The sequence below is a fragment of the Vipera ursinii genome (genome assembly GCF_947247035.1).
Source record: "Vipera ursinii genome assembly, chromosome: 6".
Lineage (NCBI taxonomy): Eukaryota > Metazoa > Chordata > Lepidosauria > Squamata > Viperidae > Vipera > Vipera ursinii.
In genome coordinates, this window is record NC_139515.1 from 11,884,945 (window position 1) to 11,911,379 (window position 26,435).

Consider the following 26,435-nt stretch of genomic DNA (forward strand, 5'->3'; position numbering starts at 1 on the left):
GGCTGCTTTAAATCAAAGATTCTAATTGGCCAGACCTACTTCTTACCAAACATGGTACTTATTAAGAAAAACAGATTTATATCTAGGGGGACCATAGTCAAGACTGTGATTAAAGTCATGCAATCAAAGCCACACCATCTCTTATATGTGTTTTGATGCCCATGAAAAGGGGGGGGGGCTTTGATCCCACAGTTACTGCTGTCATCTTGATTTTATTTTTTAACTCTCCTGCAACTGATATGTTACATGAACGGCTTGCACTTAAATATATTACAATATTTTGGAAAGCTAGCATTTTAAAAGATCCTTCTTGAAAGTGTGTGTGTGTGTATGTGTGTGTATATATATATATTCTTTTCAAATGTTCTTGCTTTGACAACATATGGAGATGCAACCTTTCCTATGCTTTACTTTTAGAATTAGATGATACTGGGGAGGAGGAGGAATGTGATGGGAGCTAGTTAGACATAACAATATTGTAAAAGTATATGAATTCAGGGGCTTTTGAAATAAGAGATGATAAGAGATGGTGGGTTGGAGAACAGGAGGGAAAACCTGCAATTCAAACTAATTGGAGAATGTGATTTATGACTGCTAATTAGAGGAGGGAATTGTGTTTGATACTATGTGCTAAGGGGAGGAGAATTCAGATTTTGGCTTCGACCATGTATATGCCGAAGCTATGCTACTCAAATAAAGATTCTTTAAGGTAAACAATGCCTTGAAGTTCTTTGAAGAGTTTCATTTGTCGGAACCATGACACAAGTTTTATATGCTGATCCATATATGCCAGTTATTTGTCCCCACATGGAACCATTTTGCAAATATTTTGAAAATTACCATGACACAAAAACCACCTTTTTATTTGACTGAAATTGGCTTACAAGGAATCTTTGCTGCCTGAGAACAATGATATGCAACTCTACTGGGATCCAGGCACAAAGCAAGCATTGAACCTGAAGCATCTTAAGATGAGGCACAGTGCAAACAACCAAATAGAAAACGTTGGTACTTAAAATTTCATGGGTGGGCAATATCAGCTATCAGTAATTTATTTGGCAGCTTGCTTCAGCTAATAATAAAGCGTTCACTAAAACAGTAGAAGAGAAATCACAACAAAACAGAAGATTATACGAACCTGTAAATATTCAGTAAAAAAAGATCCCAACTCAGTTTTCAGAAGCTGCCTGTTCCAAAAAATATACATCATAATAGATGAAAAGGATCGTCGTATTTTAGTATACTTTACGTTATTCATTGTTTATTGCATTACAAATGCACAGATTGTCAGAAGGCATGATCAGAGATGATGCTTTACTGGAATTCTCTAACTTGGGTCCTGACAACACAGAAATAAGCCACCTACTCTGTTTGATCTTTTGTTTCCCACCCGAATAGCAATCAAACCTAATTCTACTAATAGGTAACACTATTGTTTCTTAAATAAAATCTCTTTTTAAGCTAAGCTCTAATTGAGATGGTTTCATAAAAGATACAATAAGAAAACAATCTGAACATCCTTTGGCAAAATTTATTAAATTTCAAAGGGCTTCCCGCCTGAGCAGGGGGTTGGACTAGAAGACCTTCTAGGTCCCTTCCAACTCTGTTATTCTGTTGAAAGCAAAGGAAAAAAAGAATTTAAATAAAAGGGGAAGTGGTAGGGAAAAACAAAATTGAGGAGTGTAGACAAAAAAGAAACAAATAACACACGCTCCGCATGAGGTTACCCTTAAGGAGTATTTGGAAGCTGGCGCAGAATGCAGCTACATAGGCAGTTCTTGCAACCTGTAGAGTAGCCCATGTTACACAGTTGTTCATGAGCAGCACAGTACAATTCAGGTATTGGTTCTTACCTTTAAAGCCCTGCATGGCATGGGTCCAGGTTATCTGAAGAACCATCTTACCCCAATGGGGTTGGCCCACCCCACTGTCACTGGCAGAAGGGGCATGCCCGCAGACCCCGTCTTTCAAGGAAATTCAGCTGGTGGGGCCCCTTTTCTGCCGTGGCTCCCATCCTCTGAGACATCATGCCCTCCAAAGAGCTACACCCAGACTTTTAGCCTTCCAAAAGAGCCTGAAGACCTGGCTCTGCCAACTAGTCCAGGGGCCCAATGGGGGTATATTATTCTGGAGGGGGATAATAGAGCAGAGATCTTCAAACTTGGCCCTTTTATGACTTGTGGACTTCAACGTCCAGAATTTCTCAGCCAGCTTGCCTCGATGAGGAATTCTGGGAGTTGAAGTCCACAAGTCATAAAAGGGCCAGGTTTGAAGACCCCTGTAATAGAGTAAGATAACCCCACCTCCTTCCTGCATGTGTCTTGTTCTTGTCCTCCCCAACTTGTCAATTTTAAACCAATTTAGTGTAAATATTTATTGTTTTAATGTTTTATCTTGTTTCTGTGATTGTAAGCCACCTACTTATAGTTGCCTTTAGGTGAGACAGTCAGCATATAAGTAAATAAATAAATAAATAAACTTCCGACTTGGATACAGATATCAACCTTAAAAATCAATGACCCTTTGTACTAGAAATAAAGCAAAGCAAACAGTACTGCGATCAACATAAAGGTAAGGTAAAGGTAAAGGTTCCCTCGCACATGCGTGAGAGTCGTTTCCAACTCTAGTGGCCAGTGCTCATCTCCGTTTCAAAGCCGAAGAGCCAGTGCTTGTCCAAGGACGTCTCCGTGGTCATGTGGCCGGCATGACGAGATGCCAAAGGCGCACGGAACGCTGTGACCTTCCCACCGTAGTGGTCCCTATTTTTCTACTTGCATTTTTACGTGCTTTCGAACTGCTAGGTTGGCAGAAGCTGGGATGAGTAACAGGCACTCACTCTGCTACGCGGCACTCGGGATTCGACCCGCCAAACTGCCGACCATCTGATCGACAAGCTCAGCGTCCTAACCCACTGAGCCACGGCGTCCCTGTGATCAACATAAACAAATCTAATCATCAAAACCCAAGGTTAAAATTTCATTTTTGTTTTAGTTTCAAGCAAAATATCCAAGAGTAGTTCCCAAATAGAAACAAAGCTAGATTAAAACCCCTGCTTCTTTTGATGAGCTTGTTTTAACTGCTTTAACTAGTTTCTCCTTTGTTATCCACGGCTAATTAATTTTGATTGTGTGGTTCTAGACTCTTTATTACACCGCCACGATTGATCTTTCTTTAGACAAAGTGCTCCATTCTCCCTCTGTATGTAATTGTCTTCTCTGCTTCTTAGTTCAAATTTACTATTTGAAATACTCTCCGTAATATTTGAGACTCATTGCTCTGTCAAATAGATTTTCTTCTAAGGTGGCTGCATTTCAGATTTTTCCTACCCCTTTCCTCAGAAACTTTAGCACACAATTTGACTGGTTGTAATCACAAAAAAGCGGAAGTGGAAGTTTTAAGAATAAAATAAAAATTAACTCTTACTTTCATGAAACAAGCTACAATCCGAAGATACTTATCTGTCTTAGTCACCATCAGTTCAGATCCTAATAAGAACTAAGTTAAGTTCAGGAATTTTGATTTTTATCTCCATTGTTAGAAGCAGCTTTTTGAAGAAAAAAGTGAGGCCTTAAAGCAGTGTGTCTCAAGCTTGGCAACTTTAAGATCTGTTCCCTTTCCCTTTCATGGATGACTATGGTGTTCAACTAAGCCTCTCTGGGATTTCATGACGGATCCAGGTTGCTTTCCTGGCAACAATTCAGAGCAGTTGTCTATCTGATCTCTTCTTTGTTTATAGCCCTGCAAGTCCTTGGTGCACAAGCTAAGCTACCAGACAATGCCATCCTAAGTTAACTTCAGGATCAACACAAGAGTTTGTGAGCTCGTCGATCAGAAGGTTGGCAGTTTGGCGGGTCGAATCCCGAGTGCCGCGTAACAGAGTGAGCGCCTGTTACTCGTCCCAGCTTCTGCCAACCTAGCAGTTTGAAAGCACGTAAAAATGCAAGTAGAAAAATAGGGACCACTACGGTGGGAAGGTAACAGCGTTCCATGCGCCTTTGGCGTCTAGTCATGCCGGCCACATGACCACGGAGACGTCCTCGGACAAGCGCTGGCTCTTTGGCTTTGAAACGGAGATGAGCACCGGCCCCTAGAGTTGGAAACGACTAGCACACATGTGCGGGGGAACCTTTACCTTTTTAACTTGTGAGAAGAGCCAGGTTGGTGTAGTGGTGAAGGCATTAGGCTAGAAACAGGGAGATTGTGAGTTCTAGTCCCATCTTAGGCACAAAGCCAGCTGGGTGACTTTAGGCCAGTCATGTTCTGTCAATGGGCATCTGAAAAACCTTGCCAAGAAAACTGCAGAGACTTGTCCAGGCAGTCTCCAAGAATCGGACATGATTGAATGGAAGAAAAAAAAACCTTGTGAGAAATAGACAGAGGTTCTCCACACAGATTTCTCAGAACAAAATAGCAAAATTAATGATTACACAACAGAGGTAGACCAAAGTATATTAAATTTTCCTAGATGGAACTTGATTCTCCCTGGTCCTGCTCCAAGATTCTCAAACAGCTTTGAAACTAGAATTAAGACTCACATTGATTGGCTGGTGGTTCACTAAGCTGAGAAAATGGCCATGTTATATCCATCATGATTTAATGCAATACCATCAGTTGTGCTCGTTTGCCACTTGGCAGCCATAACAATTCTTTATTTCTTACATCCAAATGGGAAGGAAGAATCGAGGGATCAGGAAACACAGCGGTTAAGACTTTAGTGTTATCCTTTCTTGCCTTTTTAGAATCTGAGCCAGGATGAGATAGTAACAAATGTGGTCTCAAATCACCCTCAGGAAATGGGTGGTGTCACCAACTTCCTTGGTTTTGGAACAGAAAATGTATTTTTCTAGTGGCAGAAATTCTATCCAGTTCACAAAGCTGAAGATTTTACTTTCTTGCAATTTTGTATATGTTAGTCATGGGGCTCTAATTAAGGATAATCATGATCTTATCTTCGCAGCTCAATGTATTTTTAAGTGTGTACTTAAAGATCAATGAACATGCTCAAAAATCAAAGCTGCTAATTAGAATTATGTTTTTTTTTAAAAAAAGAAATAAGGAAATATTTTTTATTAGATATAAGCAAAGAACATTAATCGCAGCTTTTCTCTGGATCGATGATCTTCATCTCAGGAAGAAGAATGGGACCAAAACAAAAGCAGAATAACTCCATTTTACTCCAGCCCCATGATAAAGACGTGGCCACCAAACAAGATACTGCTTAGTGTAGCTGCCGAGACCAAAGCCAGAGGGGTACAGGAATCCTACATCACTTGGAAGTCTCTCATGGTAAGAGTGATCTTCTCAAGAAGAAGCTACAGGTAGTCCTTGACTTACAACAGCTTATTTAGTGACGGTTCAAAGTTACAACCGCCCTGGGGAAAAAAATGACTTATGAAAAGTGACTTTCACATTTAACCACCTTTGTAGCATCCCCCATGATCATGTCATCAAAATTCAGATGCTTGGCAACCGGTTCATGCTTATGACTGTAGCTGGGTCCCAAGGTCAGGTGATCCCCTTTTGAAAAGCAAAATTAACGGGGAAGCCAGATTCACTGGATTCAACTGTGGCAAGAAAGGTCGTAAAATGAGACAAAACTCGCTTAACAAATGTCTCACTTAGCAACAGAGATTTTTGTGGTCGTAAGTCGAGGACTACCTGTTTTGTGGTCTAAATAGGTATGATCAATACTCGCTACACCTGAATGCACGCCAGGACTTTCCAAGAATTGTGCTTTTCCTTGATAGTCTGTAAACACTTGTAACAATGACCGAGGAAGCATCTCTTAGCTTCAAATCCTGTCTGAACAGGGAACCAGCTTTCTTATTGACTTTAGACTCTACTTCTTAACTGCTGGTGTCAGACTCTTGAGTACCTTGTATCCTGGAACTGCTACACTACCTAGCAATTCTACCCAGACTGCTTCTTCTATTATTGACCTTAACTTTTACTACTCTGTGACTCTTTCAAAGAACAGGACTGTGAGTCAGTGGCATGTGGAAAAGCATCTTGGAGCTTCTTGGAAGACCCCCACACACCAAATTCCATTCTGATCAGCTAAGTTCTTTTAAGCAAAAGAGAAAGCATTTCAAATGAGAAAAAGTGGGCGGGAAGCTCCAAAAACTGGTTCAGACTTGTTGATGGGACTTCCTAAGTCACTTGCAAATGCTGAGTTGATAGCAGCTGTCTGTTCAGCTTCCTGTTAATTTTCCTGGAGGCACAAGGTTCACTCTTAGGTTAGATATTGTGCTTCACAGACTGGACTCACAACCCATTTCACCTTGATTCTGTTTTAACCCACCCTCTCCCACTCAGCATGCTTATTCAAGTCTATCCAGTTTTGCAATTGTTTAAAAAAAAAACAGCTAACCAATTTTAAAAATGTAAATCTGAAATTGCTTTTACATGAATGTGCCAAAGATTTTTTTCCCCTTTTTTTCAAGAAGCAACTAGACCAGGGGTCGGCAACCTCGGCTCTTTTATGACTCGTGGACTTCAACTCCCAGAATTCCTGAGCCAGCTATGCTGGCTCAGGAATTCTGGGAGTTGAAGTCCACGAGTCATAAAAGAGCCGAGGTTGCCGACCCCTGAACTAGACTTTCTTGTTTTTCTTTGAAGATGTTTTGCTTCTCATCTAAGAAGCCTCTTTAGCTCTGACTGGATGGTGGAGAATGGAAGATTTATATTCCTTGCAGACAGCTGATCATTCGCAAAACACACACACACACACACACACAAAACACCTTTGGGACAACCATGACCTGGATGACTGAGAATCTCCATAGAGATTTCGCTATTGCATGGATTTGGGTTATATCTTTTCAGAGTGCATAACTTTTTCTACTACGGTATGCAATTTGGCAGGCTATTTTTTTTTTGACGTAAACACCCCTTAACGTACATTTTTTTCCTGTGCAATGTTCCAGGGAACATATGTTTTTCTGCCACTTCAACAAATATGAACCAATTCTGTCACGTCTGTGAGTTAATATGAACTTTCTTTTTTTTCCTTGCCAAGAATAACAGATGCCCCCATTCTCAACAGATTTCTGTCATCTTTGCTACAAGACAGCCCAGCCTTTCCAGTGAAGACACCCTTAAAAAAAAACACTTGTATTTCTAATGATATTTGACAAACATCACAAATATCAGTGCTGTTGTAACTTTGGTCACTAAACGAATGATTACAAGTTGAGGACTACCTGTATTCTTCCTTATACGTTGCATCACTACTTTTTCTCTAGAGATAATATTGATTACAACTTTTCCATAGCTTTTAAGTATTATAATAGTTCGGTATATTTTAGATTGGTAATTTTACTACTCTTAATTCTCAACAATCCTTTAGCTGCCTGATATAAATTGCATCATACTTTATCGTCTTAATTTTATGTCCCGGATTCTTAAAACTTTAACTTACAATTTCACTTGTATCGTTAGATGATTTTATAGCTTGTTTTACACTAATCAACATAGACGCTTATGTTTTGTTTTGTTTTGTTGTTCAATGACTGAAATAAAATGATGGACTAACTGGCAAACTTAAAACCCAAATGCATGGGAAATGAAATCCGTACTGGCAGCAAGGCCTGGCTGGATGACAATTATAGCATTCTGCATTTCTGCATCCCTACCTACATTTGTGGTAACTGACTCTACCCATCACTGGGTCCGTGCATGCAAACAAAAAAACACCATCCTGCCCATCTCATTGCACTTTAAAGGGTATCTATTCTGTAATCTGTGCAAAGTTGCCATATAGTTGACATCAGATCATGTGGCTCCTATTGGACGCCTATGGGAACAACACCTTACAAGCAAGAGTCAAAAAGCCAAGATGGTAAGTCACCAACCCGTTACTGAAGCTGCCATCTTGAATTTTTGACCCGATCTGCAGATGGCAAGCTTGCAACTAACACAACCCACCAAAGGCAATCACTTGTTTTGTTGTTTGGCTTATTGGATAGATGTTTTCTTTTTCATCTCAGTGACTTTCAGGTACATTGGACTGTGACACATGCATTGTCTCGCACAAATTATTTAAAATTACCACTGAGAATTAACCCACGCAGGCCAATTAGCTGTTGAGAGTACTCAGAAAACAGTGAGAAAATTTATCTAGCAGCAGGGATAGAAAATGTTGATTTACTCACCTGACTCCTTCGTTGAGATTGTAAAGCTCGTGGTCTGCAAGCCCCTTTCTCTGAAACACAGCTATGACTCCATTCTGGATACTGCAAGAGAGATGAGAAAATACAGTCTGAATCTCTAATAATAATAATAATAATAATAATAATAATAATAATAATAATAATAATAATAATAATAATAATAATAATAATAATAATAATAATATTCCAATAAGCACTATTTATTTCGGGAGGTAAGTACCCTCAGCTGCTGCAGCTGTTAAATTAGACTGTCAAAAGAAAAGATAAAAGAATCTAGAGTAGAATCTTCAGGCTAGATTCTCATTTTCCACTAAGTTAAAACCAAACTCAAGTTTCCTTTGGTGTAACTACAAGGTCACATAACTACTATATTTCAGTCATCTATTAAGTTGTCTGACTCAAATGATATTAGCATGGAAAAACCACATTTGTCCTCCACTCTGCCCGCCTTCAAAGGGAATGAGGAAGTAGTATCAACGTTGTAACACTGCCTCTAAGGTAAAGGTAAAGGTTCCCCCGCACATGCGTGCTAGTCGTTTCCGACTCTAGGGGCCGGCGCTCATCTCCGTTTCAAAGCCGAAGAGCCAGCGCTTTTCCGAGGACGTCTCCGTGGTCATGTGGCCGGCATGACTAGACGCCAAAGGCGCACGGAACGCTGTTACCTTCCCACCGTAGTGGTCCCTATTTTTCTACTTGCATTTTTATGTGCTTTCGAACTGCTAGGTTGGCAGAAGCTGGGATGAGTAACAGGCGCTCACTCTGTTACGCGGCACTCGGGATTCGACCTGCCAAACTGCCGACCATCTGATCGACAAGCTCAGCGTCCTAACCCACTGAGCCACCGCGTCCCTTAACACTGCCTCTAGTTTGGAACAATTTTGTCACCTGGTGTTAACTCTAGTCTTCCTTAAGACACTTTAGGAACAAGCTTAACACATAGCCCTTGACTTACAACCATGCTGGAGTCCAAAATGTCTGTGGTTAAGTGAGACATTTGTTAAGTGAATTTTGTCCCATTTTACAACCTTTCTTGCCACAGTTGTTAAGTGAATCAGTGGTTCTCTAATTGTAGATAACAACACTGTAGTTATCTAATTTAAGATCAGTTATCTGATTTTCTGATTGAGTTTGTCAGAAGGTTGCAAAAGGTGACCACGTGACCCAAGGACACTGCAACTGTCATAAACAGGAACCAGTTGCCAAGCATATGAAGTTTGATCATGTGACCGTGGGGAACGCTGCAGCGGTCCCAAGTGTGAAAACTGGTCGTAGGTCCCTTTTTAAAAGTGCCGTCGTAATTTGAACAGTCACTAAATGAACTATAAGTCAAGGACTACCTGTACTTTTTTACCCACATCTCTGTAGATTTTTGAGGCTGCTTAGCTTTATGGCAGAGGTCCCCAACCTTTTGGGCACCAGGGACCGGTTCTGTGGAGAGAGGGTTTTCCACGGACTGGAGGGTGCGTGGTTTTGTGTGCTGCCTGCATCTTGCGGATGGGGCTTTGCTTGTTTGTGCGGACCAGTTGCTGGCATGCCGTGGCCCGCTACTGGTCTATGGCCAGGGGTTGGGGACCCCTGCTTTATGGTATTAAGTGAAGCTTAGGGCACCTACTATGTTTGTAAAAATCAGCATGCGCAACCTCAAAACTAATACGGCACATCAGGTGCAGGGCAGAAGAGGAGTAATAATACAAAAGAAAAATGCAATCGAAACCCGCCATCTTTTTTATGTGCATCTTATATAAAAAAGAAGTTGGGTTTTGAACTTGTGGTCACGACCACCATCTCGACCTTTTTAACCCTCCTCTCTGCAGGTGCCCTTTGTCTGGGAATTCTGGAATGAAAGGAATGCTTTGTGTAGCTGCAGGCTGCCTGTGCTCTGCTCTTCAAATCATCCGTGGTTCCAAAATGAATGAAAAATGAAGAGTCCCAAATATCCAACCCCACTGACTTTGGGGCCCCTCCAAATTAAGCTGTCAGTGTGCACTTCTTTTGACTCAGCTACATGTAGGCGATGGGGACCATTTCTCTAATTAAAGGAAATGCATTTGCAATGCCGAACTGTAGTCCCAGGTTACAATAGGGCAGTTGCTACAGTGAAGGTGTCTGGACGAGCTGTTTTGCAGCAGAGACAGATAGCTGCTCAGCAGAGAAATGAGGAACAACAGCAGGAAATTAAAACTGGCAGTGAGGTCATCACCTAGCAAGGCAGAAATGCAGAAAAAGACCAAAACAGAAAACATGATTTGCTCTTTCTCTCTCTACTTTCACTTCATAACAGCAAGCAAAGAGTCCTACATTTGAATCTTCTTGAGAAAAAAAATATATATGCTGCAGCACTTTGCTAAGATGCAAATGTGCCTATCTTTGGTTGATTACATTCAGAAAAAAGTTAGACTTACTGGTTTCTTACAATCAACCTGCAACAACCACTCCTCACCTATAGTTTAAAATCCCACAAATGTGTTTGTTTCTTTGTTTATATGATCTTGGATTAAAGCGTTTGATATTTCCATGGCTTTTTTTCTCATAGAACGCTCAGAACGGAGTTCCGGCACCTTTTTTGGATGGAACCTTGTAGGGTAGGCAAGGCGGGTTGTATGACATGTGTGATTTCCGGCAACTTTTTCTTTTACAAAAAAAGCACTGGATATTTCTGTCGGCTTCAGTAACGCTTTGCAGTTCGTTTGTTTATAAAGTCCCATTGAAAAGCATACCTACCATTGATTCCTAAGAGGCAGTAACTGTGGAACTTTTTAAAATAAAAATAATTCTCTTGCTAAATTTTGGGGTAAATTCAATGCCCACGTAGTTTACTATTCCATTCTATCTACTCAGCAAGTTGAAAATGCTGAATTCTGAATTTTGTTGTGAAATCTGCTTGTCTCTCAGTTACAACTTTTAAAAAGTGAAGCTTTATTCTTTCACGGTTGATACGATTAAATAAAAATAAAAGCAAATAACACAATTCCTGCAGATTCTAGAAATCCACAAAACCTGCATTAAATTCACCTTCAATCTGAATACCAAATGAGAATAAAAACACACAACAAATTTAGGGGTACAAGGACAAAACAAATTCAGGAAGTCAGTGAAATTTAATAGCAGCCTTGGTGTGTACAATTTATAATTTCAATAACACTAGCAAGTTGAGTGAAGCAGAATTTATTTTCTTTTACATTTATGTTTTACTTTTTTTTCATCTTCCTTGAGAGTGTAAAACTATGCCAAACAACAACCTACAGAATCATAGTTCTGCACTTCATGAGTTGGACTGCAGCTTCCGTAGGTGTAAAAAGGATGATATCACAATATTGTGTACAACATGCCAGTGCATAAATAGTACTGTTGCATAATTTGTGTCAACTGCACCTGAACTCAGTCAACTTATGTAGTTGCATCATTTGTGCAATGATGTGATGATGTGCTGTCGCATAGCTATAACATGTATAGAGGTCTATAGTCACAATCTTCGTGCATCAAGTTGGGACAGTAAGAAGTTTTATAGACATTCCATGGACCTTTTTTCATCCCTTTCATATTGTTCCTTACAAACTGCTACATAAATGGTGGGCTTTCTGGAGTTTGTGACACGTAGAGGAACTTAAACTACAGAAAAATCCAGTTAATAAAAATCAAGAAAAATTCTGATTTCACCGATTTGCATCTCATTCTCATTTCTTTTAAACATACAATTATGTCCCAACACATTAGAAACATGACAAGCCTGACATGGTGAGATTTATCAAATTCAACAAGATGGTGACCTGCTTTTCAGTACATTTTTGAATATAAGTTTCCAACATACATACTATTTGGGTAATAAATACCAGGATGTTGGAGGAGGCAAAAAAGTCAATATGGCCACCACAATTGTACAACTGAACCTTGCCTCTTTTTACATGGGTCAATTAAGATTTGATTGTTCACTTAAGCATGGTTATAAAAAAAGGTGTGCTTTACTTGATGGACTTTATCTTTTCCAGGTTTCTGCTGATTTTGCTGACTGCATTCAATCCTAGGTGTTTTTAATATGGGATAAATAATAAATAAATAAAATTAAGAGTCTCTCATTTAAGTCAGAACTGAGTACCAACAACAGTCAGTTATATCCTGAAGCAATCAAGCATCTTCTTCAAAAAGAAGATGTGCAATTACTGTAACATAGCAAATGAAGCAATAAAGTAGATTCTAGAACAGCGTGTCTCAAGTTTAGCCACTCTAAGAAGTGTGGACTTCAAATCCCAGACTTCCCCAGCCAGCACTCAGCTTCCATTTATTCTTTATGATTAAGCATGGCATTAAATGACCTCATAAACCCTGGAGTTGTGCAGAGTCACAAGGCCAGATCTCTTTCTCTGATGAAGACTGATTCAATCAACCATAACCTTACTCACCCAGCCTTCTGGAACTGACTTGGAATACTCCAGCACAGATTCAGTGCCCAAGGAGTGACCTGTTCTTTCCATGCAAAGCTATCCTGCAACCCACACCCAGAAAATGTGTCACTCAGAATCTTGGCGACTTTTAAGACATATGGCTGGCTGGGGAATTCTGGGAGTCAAAAGTCCATGTGTCTTAAAAGTTTCCAAGATTAGGAAACACTGATTGAGGGGATCTGCATATGCGAAATATCCATTCCATTCTAGAATTCCAGAATGTTTTGTTTTTCTTCTTAATCAGATCATTCCAGAATGACTTTCTGTTGACAGAAAGTGCTTCAATCATAGCACAAACTGGAAAACCCCCAAAACAGCTGGTTTGAGTAGGAACATGTGAGAAACAACATTAACCCTTTTCTGTTCTGGAAGATTCGTTTGTGCCACTCCAAAATGGTCAGATTGGCATTATCCACATGAGAAGCACTATTGAGCAGGACTATTAAGAAGCATGGGGAAAAGCTCAATTTGACTGCAATGTAGGGAGAGTTCAGCTCCTGAATTCCTGCATCACATTCCCTAGATCAGGGGTAGGCAACCTCGGCTCTTTTATGACTCATGGACTTCAACTCCCAGAATTCCTGAGCCAGCCAAGCTGGCTCAGGAATTCTGGGAGTTGAAGTCCATGAGTCATAAAAGAGCCGAGGTTGCCTACCCCTGCCCTAGATTGTAAAATAGTTTCAAAATAAAAACTCTGCTTTGTGTTCCTTTAGGATGAGTTGATTTATACAATTATTTGCGAACTGCCTTTCAGAACATTGGTAAATGTTCCTTAGAAGAAAAAGGATTTTTTAAAAATTTTCTGGCACAGTTCCTTATCCTTCAATAGACAGAAATATACAAACCAGCATAAAAGAGTAAAAAGTTTTCCCCGCCCATCGTGTCCGACTCTAGGGCAAGGTCTTTATTTTCATTTCTTGGTTGAAAGAGCCAGCATTGTCTAAAGATAATTTGTCTGGTTATGTGACTAGTATTGCTTACATGCCAAAGGTACACGGAACGCTGTTGCCTTCCCGCCAAAATGGTACCTATTAATCTACTCGCATTTGCATGCTTTCAAACTGCAAGGCTGGCAGGAGCTAGGCCAAATAATGGAAGCTCACCCTGTTGTGCGGAGTTTGGGTCTTGAACCCCGGCTGTCAGCTCTCCAACTGACAAGCTCAGTGTCTTTAACCAGTGAGCCACTGCGCTCCCTAAGAAGAGGCACTATATCTTTCCCATAGAGGAGCAATGATGAGGAAAACCTTAACCTCTTTAACTAATAATAATCGCTGACAATATCATCACTAATTGCAAAAACAGCTTTATCTGGGACAACTAACATCCTGTGACAATATCTTTTAACACCATCGAACAAAATCTGCCTATCCTAAGGTTTTGTGAAGGCCTCAGCTGGTGAATTTGTTGTTGTTGTTGTTAGTTGCGAAGTCGTGTCCAACCCATCGCAACCCTATGGACAATGTTCCTCCAGGCCTTCCTGTCCTCTACCATCTTCTGGAGTCTATCTAGGCTCACACCTACTGCTTCAGTGACTCCATCCAGCCACCTCATTCTCTGTTGTCCCCTTCTTCTATTGCCCTCAATCTTTCCCAGCATTAGGTTCTTCTCCAGTGAGTCCTTCCTTCTCATTAGGTGGCCAGTTTTAGCTTCAGGATCTGGCCTTCTAAAGAGCAGTCAGGGTTGATCTCCTCTAGGACTGACCGGTTTGATCGCCTTGTAGTCCAAGGAACTCGTAGGAGTCTTCTCCAGCACCATAGTTCAAAGGCTTCAATTCTTTGGCGCTCAGCCTTTCTTATGGTCCAGCTTTCACTGCCATACATTGCAACTGGGAAGACCATAGCCTTGACTATACGCACTTTTGTTGACAGGGTGATGTCTCTGCTTTTTAGTGTGCTGTCTAGATTTGCCATGGCTTTCCTCCCCAGGAGCAAGCGTCTTTTAATTTCTTGGCTACAGTCCCCATCTGCAGTGATCTTGGAGCCCAGGAAAATAAAATCTGTCACTACCTCCATTTCTTCCCCATCTATTTGCCAGGAATTGAGAGGGCCAGATGCCATGATCTTGGTTTTCTTAATGTTAAGTTTCAACCCAAGTTTTGCACTCTCCTTCTTCACCCGCAACAAGAGGCTCTTTAGTTCTTCTTCACTTTCTGCCATTAGAGTGGTATCATCTGCATCAGCTGGTGAATAAAAATGTCAAATCCAGTCTAAATATTTGGCTACGTGACCAAATAAATAATATAAAAACCTAAAAAGAAATTTAGAACCCTTTGGGTTTTTCACGCACCATATTTAACAGCTTTCATTCAGCTCTCAGTTGAAAGCTGCATTCTGATAAAATCAGGTTTTACCGCCACGATATAAAAAAAGATGCCAAGACTCTAGAACACGAGTGTCAAACTCGCAGCATCATGTGACATGTCATGACATATTGTGACTTTTTTTTGCATTGCCGGAGCTTGGGTGGGCGCAGCCTCCGTATGATGCAACCAGCACACGGGCCGGCAGTTTGACAGTCTAGAAAGAGTGCAGAGAAGAATAACAAAGATGATTAGGGGGCTGGAGACATATGAAGAAGGATTGCAGGAATTGGGTGTTTCTAGTTAATGAAAAGAAGGGGCGACATGACAGCAGTGTTCCAATATTTTAGGGGCTGCCATAAAGAAGGGGGGGCGGTCAACATTCTCCAAAATACTTGAAGGCAGGAAAAGAAGCAATGGATGAAAACTAATGAAGGAGAGAACTAACATGAAATGTCCTGACAGACCATCAGTGGAATGGCTTGCCTCTAGAACAGACATGTCAAACACAAGGCCTGGGGGCCAGATGTGGCCCGCGAAGTGGTTTCATGCGGCCCGTGAAGCCATCCTGGAAACAGTGAGGGAATGGTCCCCACTGCCTTGGCCCTGGCCCAGAGACCCTCCTTCTTCCAGAGACCCTCAGATCTGTCCCACTGCTGCCCAGGCCCCCATAGGCACCCTTGATGCCAACGATGTAGAGCTGGCCACGCCCACCCAGTAGGCCATTCGCACTCTAGCCACGCCCATGCAGTAGGCCACACCCACCCTGGCCATACCTACCCGGCCCCCTGAGGGCAACCGCAATGCTGATGCGGCCCTCAATGAAATTGAGTTTGACACCCCTGCTCTAGAAGTTGTGGGTGCTCCAACACTGAAGGTTTTTAAGAAGAAATTGGACAACCATTGGTCTGAAATGGTAAAGTTTCCTGCTTGGGCAGGGGGTTTGGCTGGAGGACCTCCAAAGTCCTTTCCAACTCCCCTTATCTGCTATCTGTTAAATATGACTTGAATAAATTATGTGTAAATGAATTGCCACAATTCAGTTCCTAATATTTTGCAGCTTCTGGCTCTCTGGGTGTGAAGCAGTGGCTACCAGGTCTATAAAGGATTTATCCTTGTTAAGTTTGAAACAGGCAACCTTCACAACCCATCTTCAAATTAATGTAAGTTTGTCCAGCTTCAACTATTACAAGGCTGAAACAAAAGCATATCCCTGAATCTATCTGGCAGCTGGGTTGGAAGAGAGAAAAAGAGGAGGCAGGTCCGAGTGTTGCTGCAGGTCAACTAAATCATTCAGGGAGACGTCTCATGTCAGCCAAGGATTGTGTAGCCAGGAAAAAAAAAAACCTGCCATATTTCATGTCTGCGTAACAGGCCGTCCTTGGAAGGATAGAGGTGGTATCAAGGTTAAAAACGGTCAATAAATAACTCCAATAAATAAAACTCTTCTTGCCTACTGAAAATTTGTCAGCAAAAAAGCTTTGGGCTGCTACTTTAGTTAAAAGGCTGGGGATAGAGGCCAGACAGAGAGCTATGGGTGAATTCACTTGAAGGATTATGCCCAGGGAAAGTCAGTGCGTATTTTAAAATTATACGATATGTTTGCATGAAGAAAGTGTAACTTAGCAAACAGTGACCAGGCAATGCTTTGGGAAAGACATGCAACTCTGGACCATTTTATGTGAGCGCATAGTTCAAAAGCTGATAAAAGTTTTTCTAACAGTTGGGAATGATTTCAAACTCTGCATTTCAGTGGTTTCCCAGAAATGTCACCGCCAAAGCAGTAATTTTCCTGGAATCCCTAACCTTCTATTTCCTGATAGATCAATCTCTGCTAGAAAGTACATTTTGTTTAGAACCAAGAAATCTTTTCCAATTTTTGAAACCATCGAGCATGGTATCCTGCTGGACCATCTGCAAGAGTTGCAGGCTGGAGGCACCATTCGTGATGATTCTGCTCCTGCCTGAATAGCGTGAAAGTGACGCTTCCTCCTGCAATTTTAACTTCTACAAGGTCGAGGCTTGGAGTGAGGTCTCCTGAGTACATAATGATACTTGACTTTGTATCAACATCATCCCAGGCTGAGACAAACGTGCTGTGAAAATCCTGAACTTATATCTGGTGCTGCGTGGGACTAGAAGGGAGAACTAAGCTTATATTAAACCCTGCAAGATGGAGGCACCAAATATCTAGGAATTCCTGAAGCATTGGGATCAATGTTGGCTCTAGAAAGTCACCATCTAGACTAGAGTGAGCCACCATCTAGCAATTCCTCCATTTCCTATTAGATTTAGTCCTTGACTTGCAACCGCAATTGGGACTGGAATGTCCCTTGCTAAGTGATGTAGTCATTAAATGAATCACACTGATTTTACTACCTTTTTTGATATAGTCGTTAAGTGAATCATAGGGTCATTTAAGAAAAACCAGCTTTCCCCATTGACTTTGCTTGTCAGAAGTCCTAGAAGGTTGCAAATGGTGATTAAGTGACCTTGAAAAACTACAACTGTCATAAATACATGCTGGATCGTCAAGCGTCTGGATCCTGATCATGTGGCCATGGGGATGCCACAAGGGTCTGAAGTACAAGGACTGATCATGTCATTTTTTTCAGTCCCATTGTAACTTCAAAACAATTGTTAAATGAATGGGTCATAAATCAAGGATTATCTGTGTGAGAGCTTATAGCCAGAAGATGAGAAGGAGAAATCCTTCTAGGATTGACATGGTGGCGCAGTGGTTAGAATGCAGTATTGCAGGCTAATTCTGCCAACTGCCAACAGTTCGATTCTCACTGGCTCAAGCCTTCCATCCTTCCGAGGTTGGTAAAATGAGGACCCAGATTGTTGGGGGCAATATGCCAACTCTGTAAACTGCTTAGAGTGGGCTGTATATAACTCTAAGTGCTATTGCTACGGTAAGAAATGTTGGGATTGCACTTAGAAATACCAGCCTTAAATTCTACCAGTAAGTGGGAGTGGAAGCAAAGGTACGTTTTGATGGGATGCCTGATTTTTAGGTGAGCAGTGAAGGGCCTGGAAGATGGTGATGAATTAGCAAGCAGACCCAGAGGATCAAAACTTGGAAGTCCTCCAAATAACGTGGCTAATCTACAAAAGGCTTAATAGTGGATGGAAACAGGCAAAGCAAGTTTATAATCTCTGGTTCTGTTTGATGAGGAAATGAATTGTCTGTTCCTTTCCTAACATTTAGATGTTGAATTCCTAGCATACAGCTTTTGCTCTCTCTTACTCAGAGGTTCCCCTTATCAAGAATTAAGACAAAATTGTCAGGTCTCAGTGGTCTGTCACCTTAATATTTTATGGGGGTCACGCTCTGAGCCAGTATAGGAAAACCAAACTACATGCACAATTGAGCAAAACTCAGATGTTACCTTCCAGTTTCATTAGAATAAATTATTCCCCTTTTTTTTCCTTTGCACTGTCTTTGGTTGCTAACGGAGCTTTGTCGCTTCAGTTTCAAAGCACTGAAATGAGAATTTGTGGTAAGACAGGGATGGGGATTATTTCTGGCTTTATTCCCACCCCAGATTGGAATTCTGCTGGCTGTTGGGGTAGGATTGCTTTGCAAAACTGAACAGCAAAGAAAGAAGCAAGGAAGTAGAGAGATGGAGAGAAGTATACTCAAATGACAGAAATGGAGCAACAGATCAGAGGTCCTCTACATGTCAATCCCCAACTCTTCCCATAATTTGGGGAGTCCCAATACATTGGGAAGACACCAGGCTGGGGTCTGGGTTGGAGAAGCTCTTTGGGGCTCCAAGCTGTCTCTCCATCTGGTTTCTTGGATGTCAGCACCTTTCCCTTCAACTATGCAGTCTTCAAGTCTCTTGGTGACTTTGAGAGTGACCAAGATTCTTCAGGTACTCATGTACCTATGAGGAGACGGAATCTGCATATTTATCCTGGAGAGAAGAAGACTAAAGGGAACGTGATAGACTTGGATACAAGTTCCTTATTGTCACAACTAGAGAAAATTAGTTAGGCCAGTTATGACAACTCCCTCACAACCATGGAAAAGGCAGGGCTGTAGAATAAGTGCAAAATATAAACATACAGTATATTGGTTTAGACTTGCTTCAATATAATAGCTTCTATGTTCTCTCTTACTCCCATCTCAAGAGACTGCAATTTGGTGAAGGGATGAAAATTCAGGTAAGCACTATCCTTTTTCAGGCCTACTGAGAACAATCATTTTAAAGTCTTCCTGGTAACAGGAAACCATGGCTGGACCATTTAGACTCCAGGTGCCTCATTCAGTGCTCAGTGGTTATGAAAGTAATCCAAAGAAATCTAATTTGGAGCTCAAAAAATTCTTCTCTTCAGGATGTTAAACCCGTATCTGGGTACCTTTCAGATGATTCTCTGGGACCCATATCTTTAATCAAGATTTGTTAAACATTAATTTTTGTTCACAGGTAATCTTATGGGTCACAATACAGTTATACCTCACCTGTGATGTTTTCTCACAAATGTAAAGGAAATTTTAAGTGAAATTGGATATTGAATACAGTATATCAGGGGACTTCAAATTTGGCCCTTTTATGACTTGTGCCTGGCTGAGGAATTCTGGGAGTTGAAGTCCACAAGTCATAAAAGGGCCAGGTCTGAAGACCCCTGCAGTATATTCTTCTTGAAAATGGCAGAAAATGGAGGGGATCTCTGGAATTAGAAAAAGCTAAGGACACCCTTGAACTGAGCTCAGTTGCATGGACACTTATTCTTGGCAATGTGATAGAGATGGTTTGCTATTATCTGCTTTGGGGAATTTTCTGGTCCAACCCCAAGTTGAATTTGGACAGAGATATTAAGAAACTGTGCTGAAATCTAATCCTTCCATTCAGAGCTGTTTGGATGGATGTGGAGCGAGGTAAAGACAAGCATCCAGACTTAAATGATACAACCTCCAGACGCAATTTTAGGCCATCAACAAGAACCAGGTTTATGTTTGTGGAAATGCTTAATTCTGGCTACCTGTTTTCCAACAGGCCTTCTGTTATGAGCCTCACCTGGAATGACTTTCAATTAACTTTCTAATGCTTCAAACAAAGGCATGTTAACTCCCTCTCTCCCACACAACTAGCACTGGCATGCCCACCACACCTATACATGAGCACTAAAATTAGCCAGGAAAGCATTTGTACGGGGTTCAGATTGCAATACTGTCACGTGAAATGTAAAAGTTCAATCAGCCAAAGACTCCTGGTTTGCTTTCATTGAACCTAAGACCAGATGGACAGGAAGTGACAAAGGATCAGAAGTTTGCCAAGACCTTGTTCATCTAACACAGACATGTCAAACTTGTGACATTATGTGACGTCACGCAACGTATCGGAGCTTTTTCCCCCATTGCCGGCAATGGGGTGGGCGCGGTTTCACGGTGAGGCATCTGGCCTGTGGGCCAGCAGTTTGACACCACTGATCTAACACATTTTATTAAAAGTCACAGTCAGAAAGGGCGCTACCAAACTCCTTCTGATGTCAGGCTCCAGTGGAAAAGGGGAAAAAGTCTTAAATTGTGTAATTTATGTAAATGCAAGTTCTCATTCTTGGTTGGCCTAATTGTAATTTCATCATCTTCCCGGCAAATACTGTAGCCTAACTCTTCATAGGAAGCTGGGCTAAGTTTCCCGTAAATGGACAATTCACCATATTAAGGAGGGCTGTAAAAAAAACCTATGTGTTATTGGTTTAATGTTAATGAGAATAATTTATGGAGGGATATAAGTTTCCCCAAAGCATTAATATTTAATAATAAGCTATCTATTATTCAGCATCACACGCAACCTTTGTGAGGCCATAACAACCTCATTACAAAATAACTAATATCACTACGGAAGTGTACAATTTTTGGAAGAGCTAAACGGCAATGATATATTGCTCTACTGAGTGATGTGGCATTTTAAATATGAACAGATTTATTATGTTATGACTTATGCTATGGCGAACCTGGACATGATGAAATGAAACATAACTTTACTGTGCAAATGAAACTTCAGCGAAGGACAAATATTCAAAAATGGATGTGGTAATATTTTGTAAAATTGTAAAATAGCCACCTATGTATTTTGTGATGACAAGATTGAAATCTGTTTGCTTTAAGTACTGAGTGGCGAATAACTTTCACGTTCAGAAATCTAACAATAAAAACCAATAAAGTTTACAGTTTCTTTTATAGCCCTCCAATGTATGATGAAGTCATAGGCTGAGAGGCTTACTCTCTCAAAATTAAGGGGAAGGTTTGAAGCTACACCTTTGGGTGTGGTTATTACACAACTGTCATAACATGGAGAGAGTTATCACCTAGTTATGAATGCTGTCAAACAATTTGCTGTCAAAAACAAAGGATAAATGGCACAGGGTAAAGGTTAAGATTTCTTAAACATATATGTTCATCTAGATACAAATTAAGATCTTGCATCATGCAAGTAAGTCCTGATTTAAGAGGTTTACTGAAACAAACACATCTTTGCTGGAAGAAATGGACAATATCTACAATGAAAGAAAGACATAGGCTATGTGGTTCAACCTCATAAAAAGATTTAACAGTTCTAAATATGCATAGTTTTGTTGCATTCAAATATAACCTAAGGATTTGTAATGTTTATTCAAAATGATGTAACTAGATTTTTTTTTCTTTGATGGTCCCGGGAAAGTGGAATTTCTAGGCTGATATGGTTGGTTCTTCTGTTGTCCAAGGTCTGTTGTCTCTTTCTTTCTTTCTTTCTTTCTTTCTTTCTTTCTTTCTTTCTTTCTTTCTTTCTTTCTTTCTTTCTTTCTTTCTTTCTTTCTTTCTTTCTTTTCTGTCTTTATTATTTTTATAAATAAGTCAAGCTGGTGAACATATCCATCATACCTTCCTTCTCCTATTTTCCCAACAATCCTGTGAGCTAAATTGGACTGAGAGAGAGTGATTGGCGTAAAGTCACCCAATTGGCATTGGATGGGACTTGAACTCACGATCTTCCACTTTCTAGCCTGGTGCCTTAACCACTAGGTCAAACTGGCTCTCCATTTCTTCACAAAATGGTCGGAAGAAACATTCAAAAGGAGAGAAACTGCAAACAATCCTGCAGAACACAGGCAACAGACTGTGAGAAAGTCAATTGAGTGTTGAATAAAATTTCTCAGCCACGATCATTTCAACTCAGCGGAGCTTTTCAATGGATTTTACTTAGGTCTTGAAAGCCTGCTGTGAAGCTGAACCACAAAATACCTTTTAAAAACTTACAGTTTAAAAGTAACATTCCAAAGCAGCATCTCTGAACCTCAACAACCTCAAAAGGTGTTGACTTCGACTCCCAGAATTCCTAGGCAGGATGGCCACGAGCGCTCCGGATTCCTTAAAAGGAATTTCAATTCTTTCAGTCAGAGGATGAAAAGATGTGATTTACCCTTAATCTTGATGAGTCATAAAATCTAATTCATCTTCTTTTAAGAGAGTCTCCTTCAGAATTATTCCCTGATCCCTTATAACTTAGCTTGCAGCCAACAATTTGCAAATCTCATTTTCTGGAGGTAAACTTATGATCTTTGATTAGATCCTAGATTGGCCTGATTTTCGGAGTCCTTTTCAATCTGGCTATATGAGAATTTTAAGTTCTCTGTAGATGCTCTCAGTAATGCTTAATGCAGCCATGAAACTTGTCTAGGTTTTTAAAACAAACGCTACAGGTGGTCCTCAAAATATGACAGGTCACTTAATGAATGTTCAAAGTTATGACAGATGACCCAAAACTATATACAACCCTGTTTCAAAATTACAACAGCCACAGTAACCCTGTGGTCATTTGTCCTTATGACCAACCACAGGGATCCTGCAGCACCCCCCCTCCTCCATCCAACCATCCCTGCACCCTGCAGTTGTTGCAACTACTCCAGACCTGCCCATCCCCCATCGCGCTTATCTTTTCAAGCTCTCTGGACCTATGTTTGGGAAGAAGGGCAGACCACATATCCCTGGCTGGTGCAGCAGTGACCTATATCCGACCTCCATTTTGTCTCACCTGCTTTGTTTTGCTGCCTTAACAAGGTCTGCACAGCACTGCAGAAGTTTCTAAACGTGGCAGGAAATTTCTGCAACAGTGTGCAAACCCTGTTAAGACTTGATTTAGAGCAGGGGTGTCAAACTGCCAGCCCGCGGGCTGGATGCATCATAACGAAACCGTGCCCACCCCATTGCCAGCAATGGCAAAAAAGCTGCAATACGTCGCAACACGTCACGTGACATTCCGAGTTTGACAATCCTGATTTAGAGTATACCGGAACTGCCCGTAGGGGTCACTGCAAACCTATTCTGTGAAGTAGTTGATAGGTAAGCAGTGTTTGCAGAGGTTTGCAGTTGGGCCAACGCAAACACCTTTTGAATCCCAACTCATACATGGCGTGCTGATTGGTTCCAATTTCCTGCTGGGAGGCCTGGGAAGGTAAGGCACATTCAAGCTACTTAACTATTCACTGGAGTGAGCAGGAATTTGGCAATCGTTAGGTGAGACATTTCACCAAATGACAGTTGTGACATGGACCATAATGGGCAGGCTCCATTATGGTCATATCCCAAAGACTACCAGTATTTGAGATTCCGGTTTCCCTCACCTAACAATAGCACTTAAGACTTATACTCTGCTTCATAGTGCTTTACAATCCTCTCTAAGCAGTTTACAGAGTCAGCATGTTGCCCCCAACAATCTGGGTCCTCATTTTACTGGCCTTGGAAGAATAGAAATCAGGATTGAACTGCTGACAGTCGGCAGTCTTAGACTGCAATACTACATGCTAACCACTGCGCCACCACAGCTTTTACCTATCTAGCAGGTGATTTTCAGAAGGTGTTGCAGGGAGACTGTAAAGCTGCAAGTTTAAAGTTTTGTGAAGCAATATATAGTGTTCCACATTGTTTTATGTCCTTATTGTGGCAAACATTTATTTATTTAATCCTGCTTTTATTCTTTTCACAAATAATTCAAGGCAGCAACCATACCTAATTTCTCCAAAGCAACAATCCTGTAAGGTAGGATAGATTAGGAAAAAGTAGCTGGCCCAAAGTCAACCAGCTAGTTTTTATGCCCAAGACAGGACTAGAACTCACAGTCTCCTAGTTTCTGGCCTGCTGCATTAACCATCAGACCAATCATTGTTAACAGATCAGACTCATTGCCCTTTTACAATTCAGATGTATTTAAACACAGCCAATGTCCAATCTTTGCCAGGGATGGTGACGGGTTGTCAATAGCTACAATGGTTAGCATGAGTGGGGGAATATAAAAAAGAAAGGCACAGATATGGTAGGGTGCCGCATAGACATCCTTCAGCCTTACTTCATTTAACCACATTTCACAGAATACTTCCCTGTTGGCTTGTTCGCAGCACAGTCTGTGCCCAAAGTCCCAATTTTCAAACCACAGAGTTTCTGTTCACAGAACATGCTACACCTAGATTAATCAAATCAAGACAAAGCTTGGTGAAATGTACAAACATTGAAAAGAACAACAAGACATTAAAATGTCAAATGCTTTTAAATTTATTTATGATACAAGACCAAGCCTAGTAAAAGGCCAACATGCAATATACTAACTGTAAAAAGAAAATTTAAACTTGTGAGAAAATCCTAAATCCATTAGCAGCTAACAATTCATAGCATGAAGGAGGAACCAGACAATTCCTAGTAGCTATTGATAAGAATTCTGCAACCTTCTTTGGCTTCTGATGATTGATCAATGATCATTAGAATTATTAAAAATTGGAAGTATTAAACTGATCCACATTGGGTATACAACGGACGTTCTAATAGTACATGCAAGACAAATTCTACTTCTCATTCTTAAATATTAAAAAGTCAAAAACTGAGTGTTAAGTAAACTAGACTGAGAAAATATAATAAGATAAGAAAGAGACAAAGCAGGCTTAGATGTCTTGGTAATACCAAGGGTGTCTGTTGTATGTGTATCGAGATAATGGTCAGGTTCTGACTCTTTTCAACAAGTGCCACGTGCTTATAAGAAGAGCCAAGGTTTTGGCTGCACTGTCATGCTATTTCTTGAGTGTTTTGACCTCTTACCCTGGCAGTAAACAAATCTTAATTACAACATGAGGAAAGAAAAGTGGGAGGGGGGGCGAGTACAATTCCTTCAATAAAATTTCTTTCCAGTTCCTATTTTTGCTATCTAGCTACCCCTGCACTTAATAGCGCTATGCAACACTTTGATCCAGTCTCCAAAAAGGGCTTCAAAGGGCTGCCTTGTTTGTAATTCCTTAAAGTGATCATGTCTCTTCTTGGTCTCTCGCAACAACAAAGCAATTCCGGAAAAACTGTCACAGGCAGATACTACTTCTGTGCTTCAAAACACTTTGGAGAGATCACAAATGCTGGAACTGTTCACCCTGGCAGTATTTGTTACTGATGATCACCCAGAGTCTTGCAATGTCCCTCATTCCAAAATTTGAAGCCATTCTCTTACGTGTTTGCTTCCAAAAGGCAGGTACCCACAGAGACCAATGGAATGCAGAAAGGAGTGGACATCCTGGCAGGCATTTTAAAAAAAAAATCATCCCAACCTCCTCCCAAAGGGCAAACTCAGCTGAGGCTTTGGGGGAAGAGGGAAATCAACCAATCAGAAGCCAAAACCACCAAGTTGGTGGCAATTGTTCCTTGCATGGGCTCTGCTGGGAACATTCCTGGGGGGAGGGGGAGGGGGAAGGGGTGAAGAGGAAGGCCAGGCCCTACCTGTTCCAGGTGGCATTGGAGCAGGCCCGCTGCTGCTGAGTCCCCCGCTCGTCCAAGGCAGCTGTCTCTCTCTTGCCCAGATCGCTGAGGCTGGGCGAACTCATGAACTTCAACCTGCGAAGAGTCCTCATGGTCAATGGGTTGTGCGGGGTGGCTAGAGAAACCCCATCCTTTTCACCACACACACATATGCAGCTGAGCCGGGCGCGCCCAATGGGGGCAAGTTCTCCGTCCGCTGTTCAAAAGTGAAACTTAAAAAAAGAAAAAAAAGGAAAAAAAGGAAAACCAACAGGAAAGAAAAAAAACACAAATAAAAGAGAACCAGTCTCCACAGAACAGTCCTTGGCCGGCATGAAGACAAAAACCTTTAATCAGAGCAATTCTGACACTGCACAGCCCGATTAGTCATCGCAATAGGCTGGCGCTGCTTTCTTAAGTGGCCCTTCCTGTCCCAGCCAAGGAATCACCGCAAAGTTTCTCTCTCCTGGGCCTCAAACAGATGGAGATTCATTCAGCCCAAATCTTCCACCTGCCACAGTTAAACACTTCTTTCACCGAGTGCGCAGATGACTCCTCCTTCCTCCTCCTCCTTTGGTAACTGGAGACGAAGCTGCCAATAAGAAGTGGGGGGGAGAGCTACCCACAAAATATGACGGATGGAAATTACACCGCAAAGTTTCACAACCGCTGAAACTTTGCCACCTTGCAACACACAGGATTTCTATCTCTTCCACTGGGGCAAAGAACAATTCAGCTGCTGCCTGCGTGCCTGAGCTGAGAGG

At 41.2% G+C, this 26,435-nt stretch overlaps 1 protein-coding gene across 1 annotated transcript in view; it reads right to left on the minus strand.

Moving 5' to 3' along the window:
• Positions 1-26,224, minus strand: part of PRR5 (proline rich 5) — a 45,515-nt gene extending 19,291 nt beyond the window's left edge. The window contains exons 1-3 of the mRNA XM_083366328.1: positions 25,654-26,224; positions 8,154-8,234; positions 1,139-1,187 (exon numbers count right to left, since the gene is read on the minus strand). Coding sequence (XP_083222454.1) covers positions 1,139-1,187; positions 8,154-8,234; positions 25,654-25,784 — 261 coding nt within the window. The 5' untranslated portion in view covers positions 25,785-26,224. The remainder of the gene's footprint in view (positions 1-1,138; positions 1,188-8,153; positions 8,235-25,653) is intronic.
• Between the last annotated feature and the right edge of the window lie 211 nt (positions 26,225-26,435).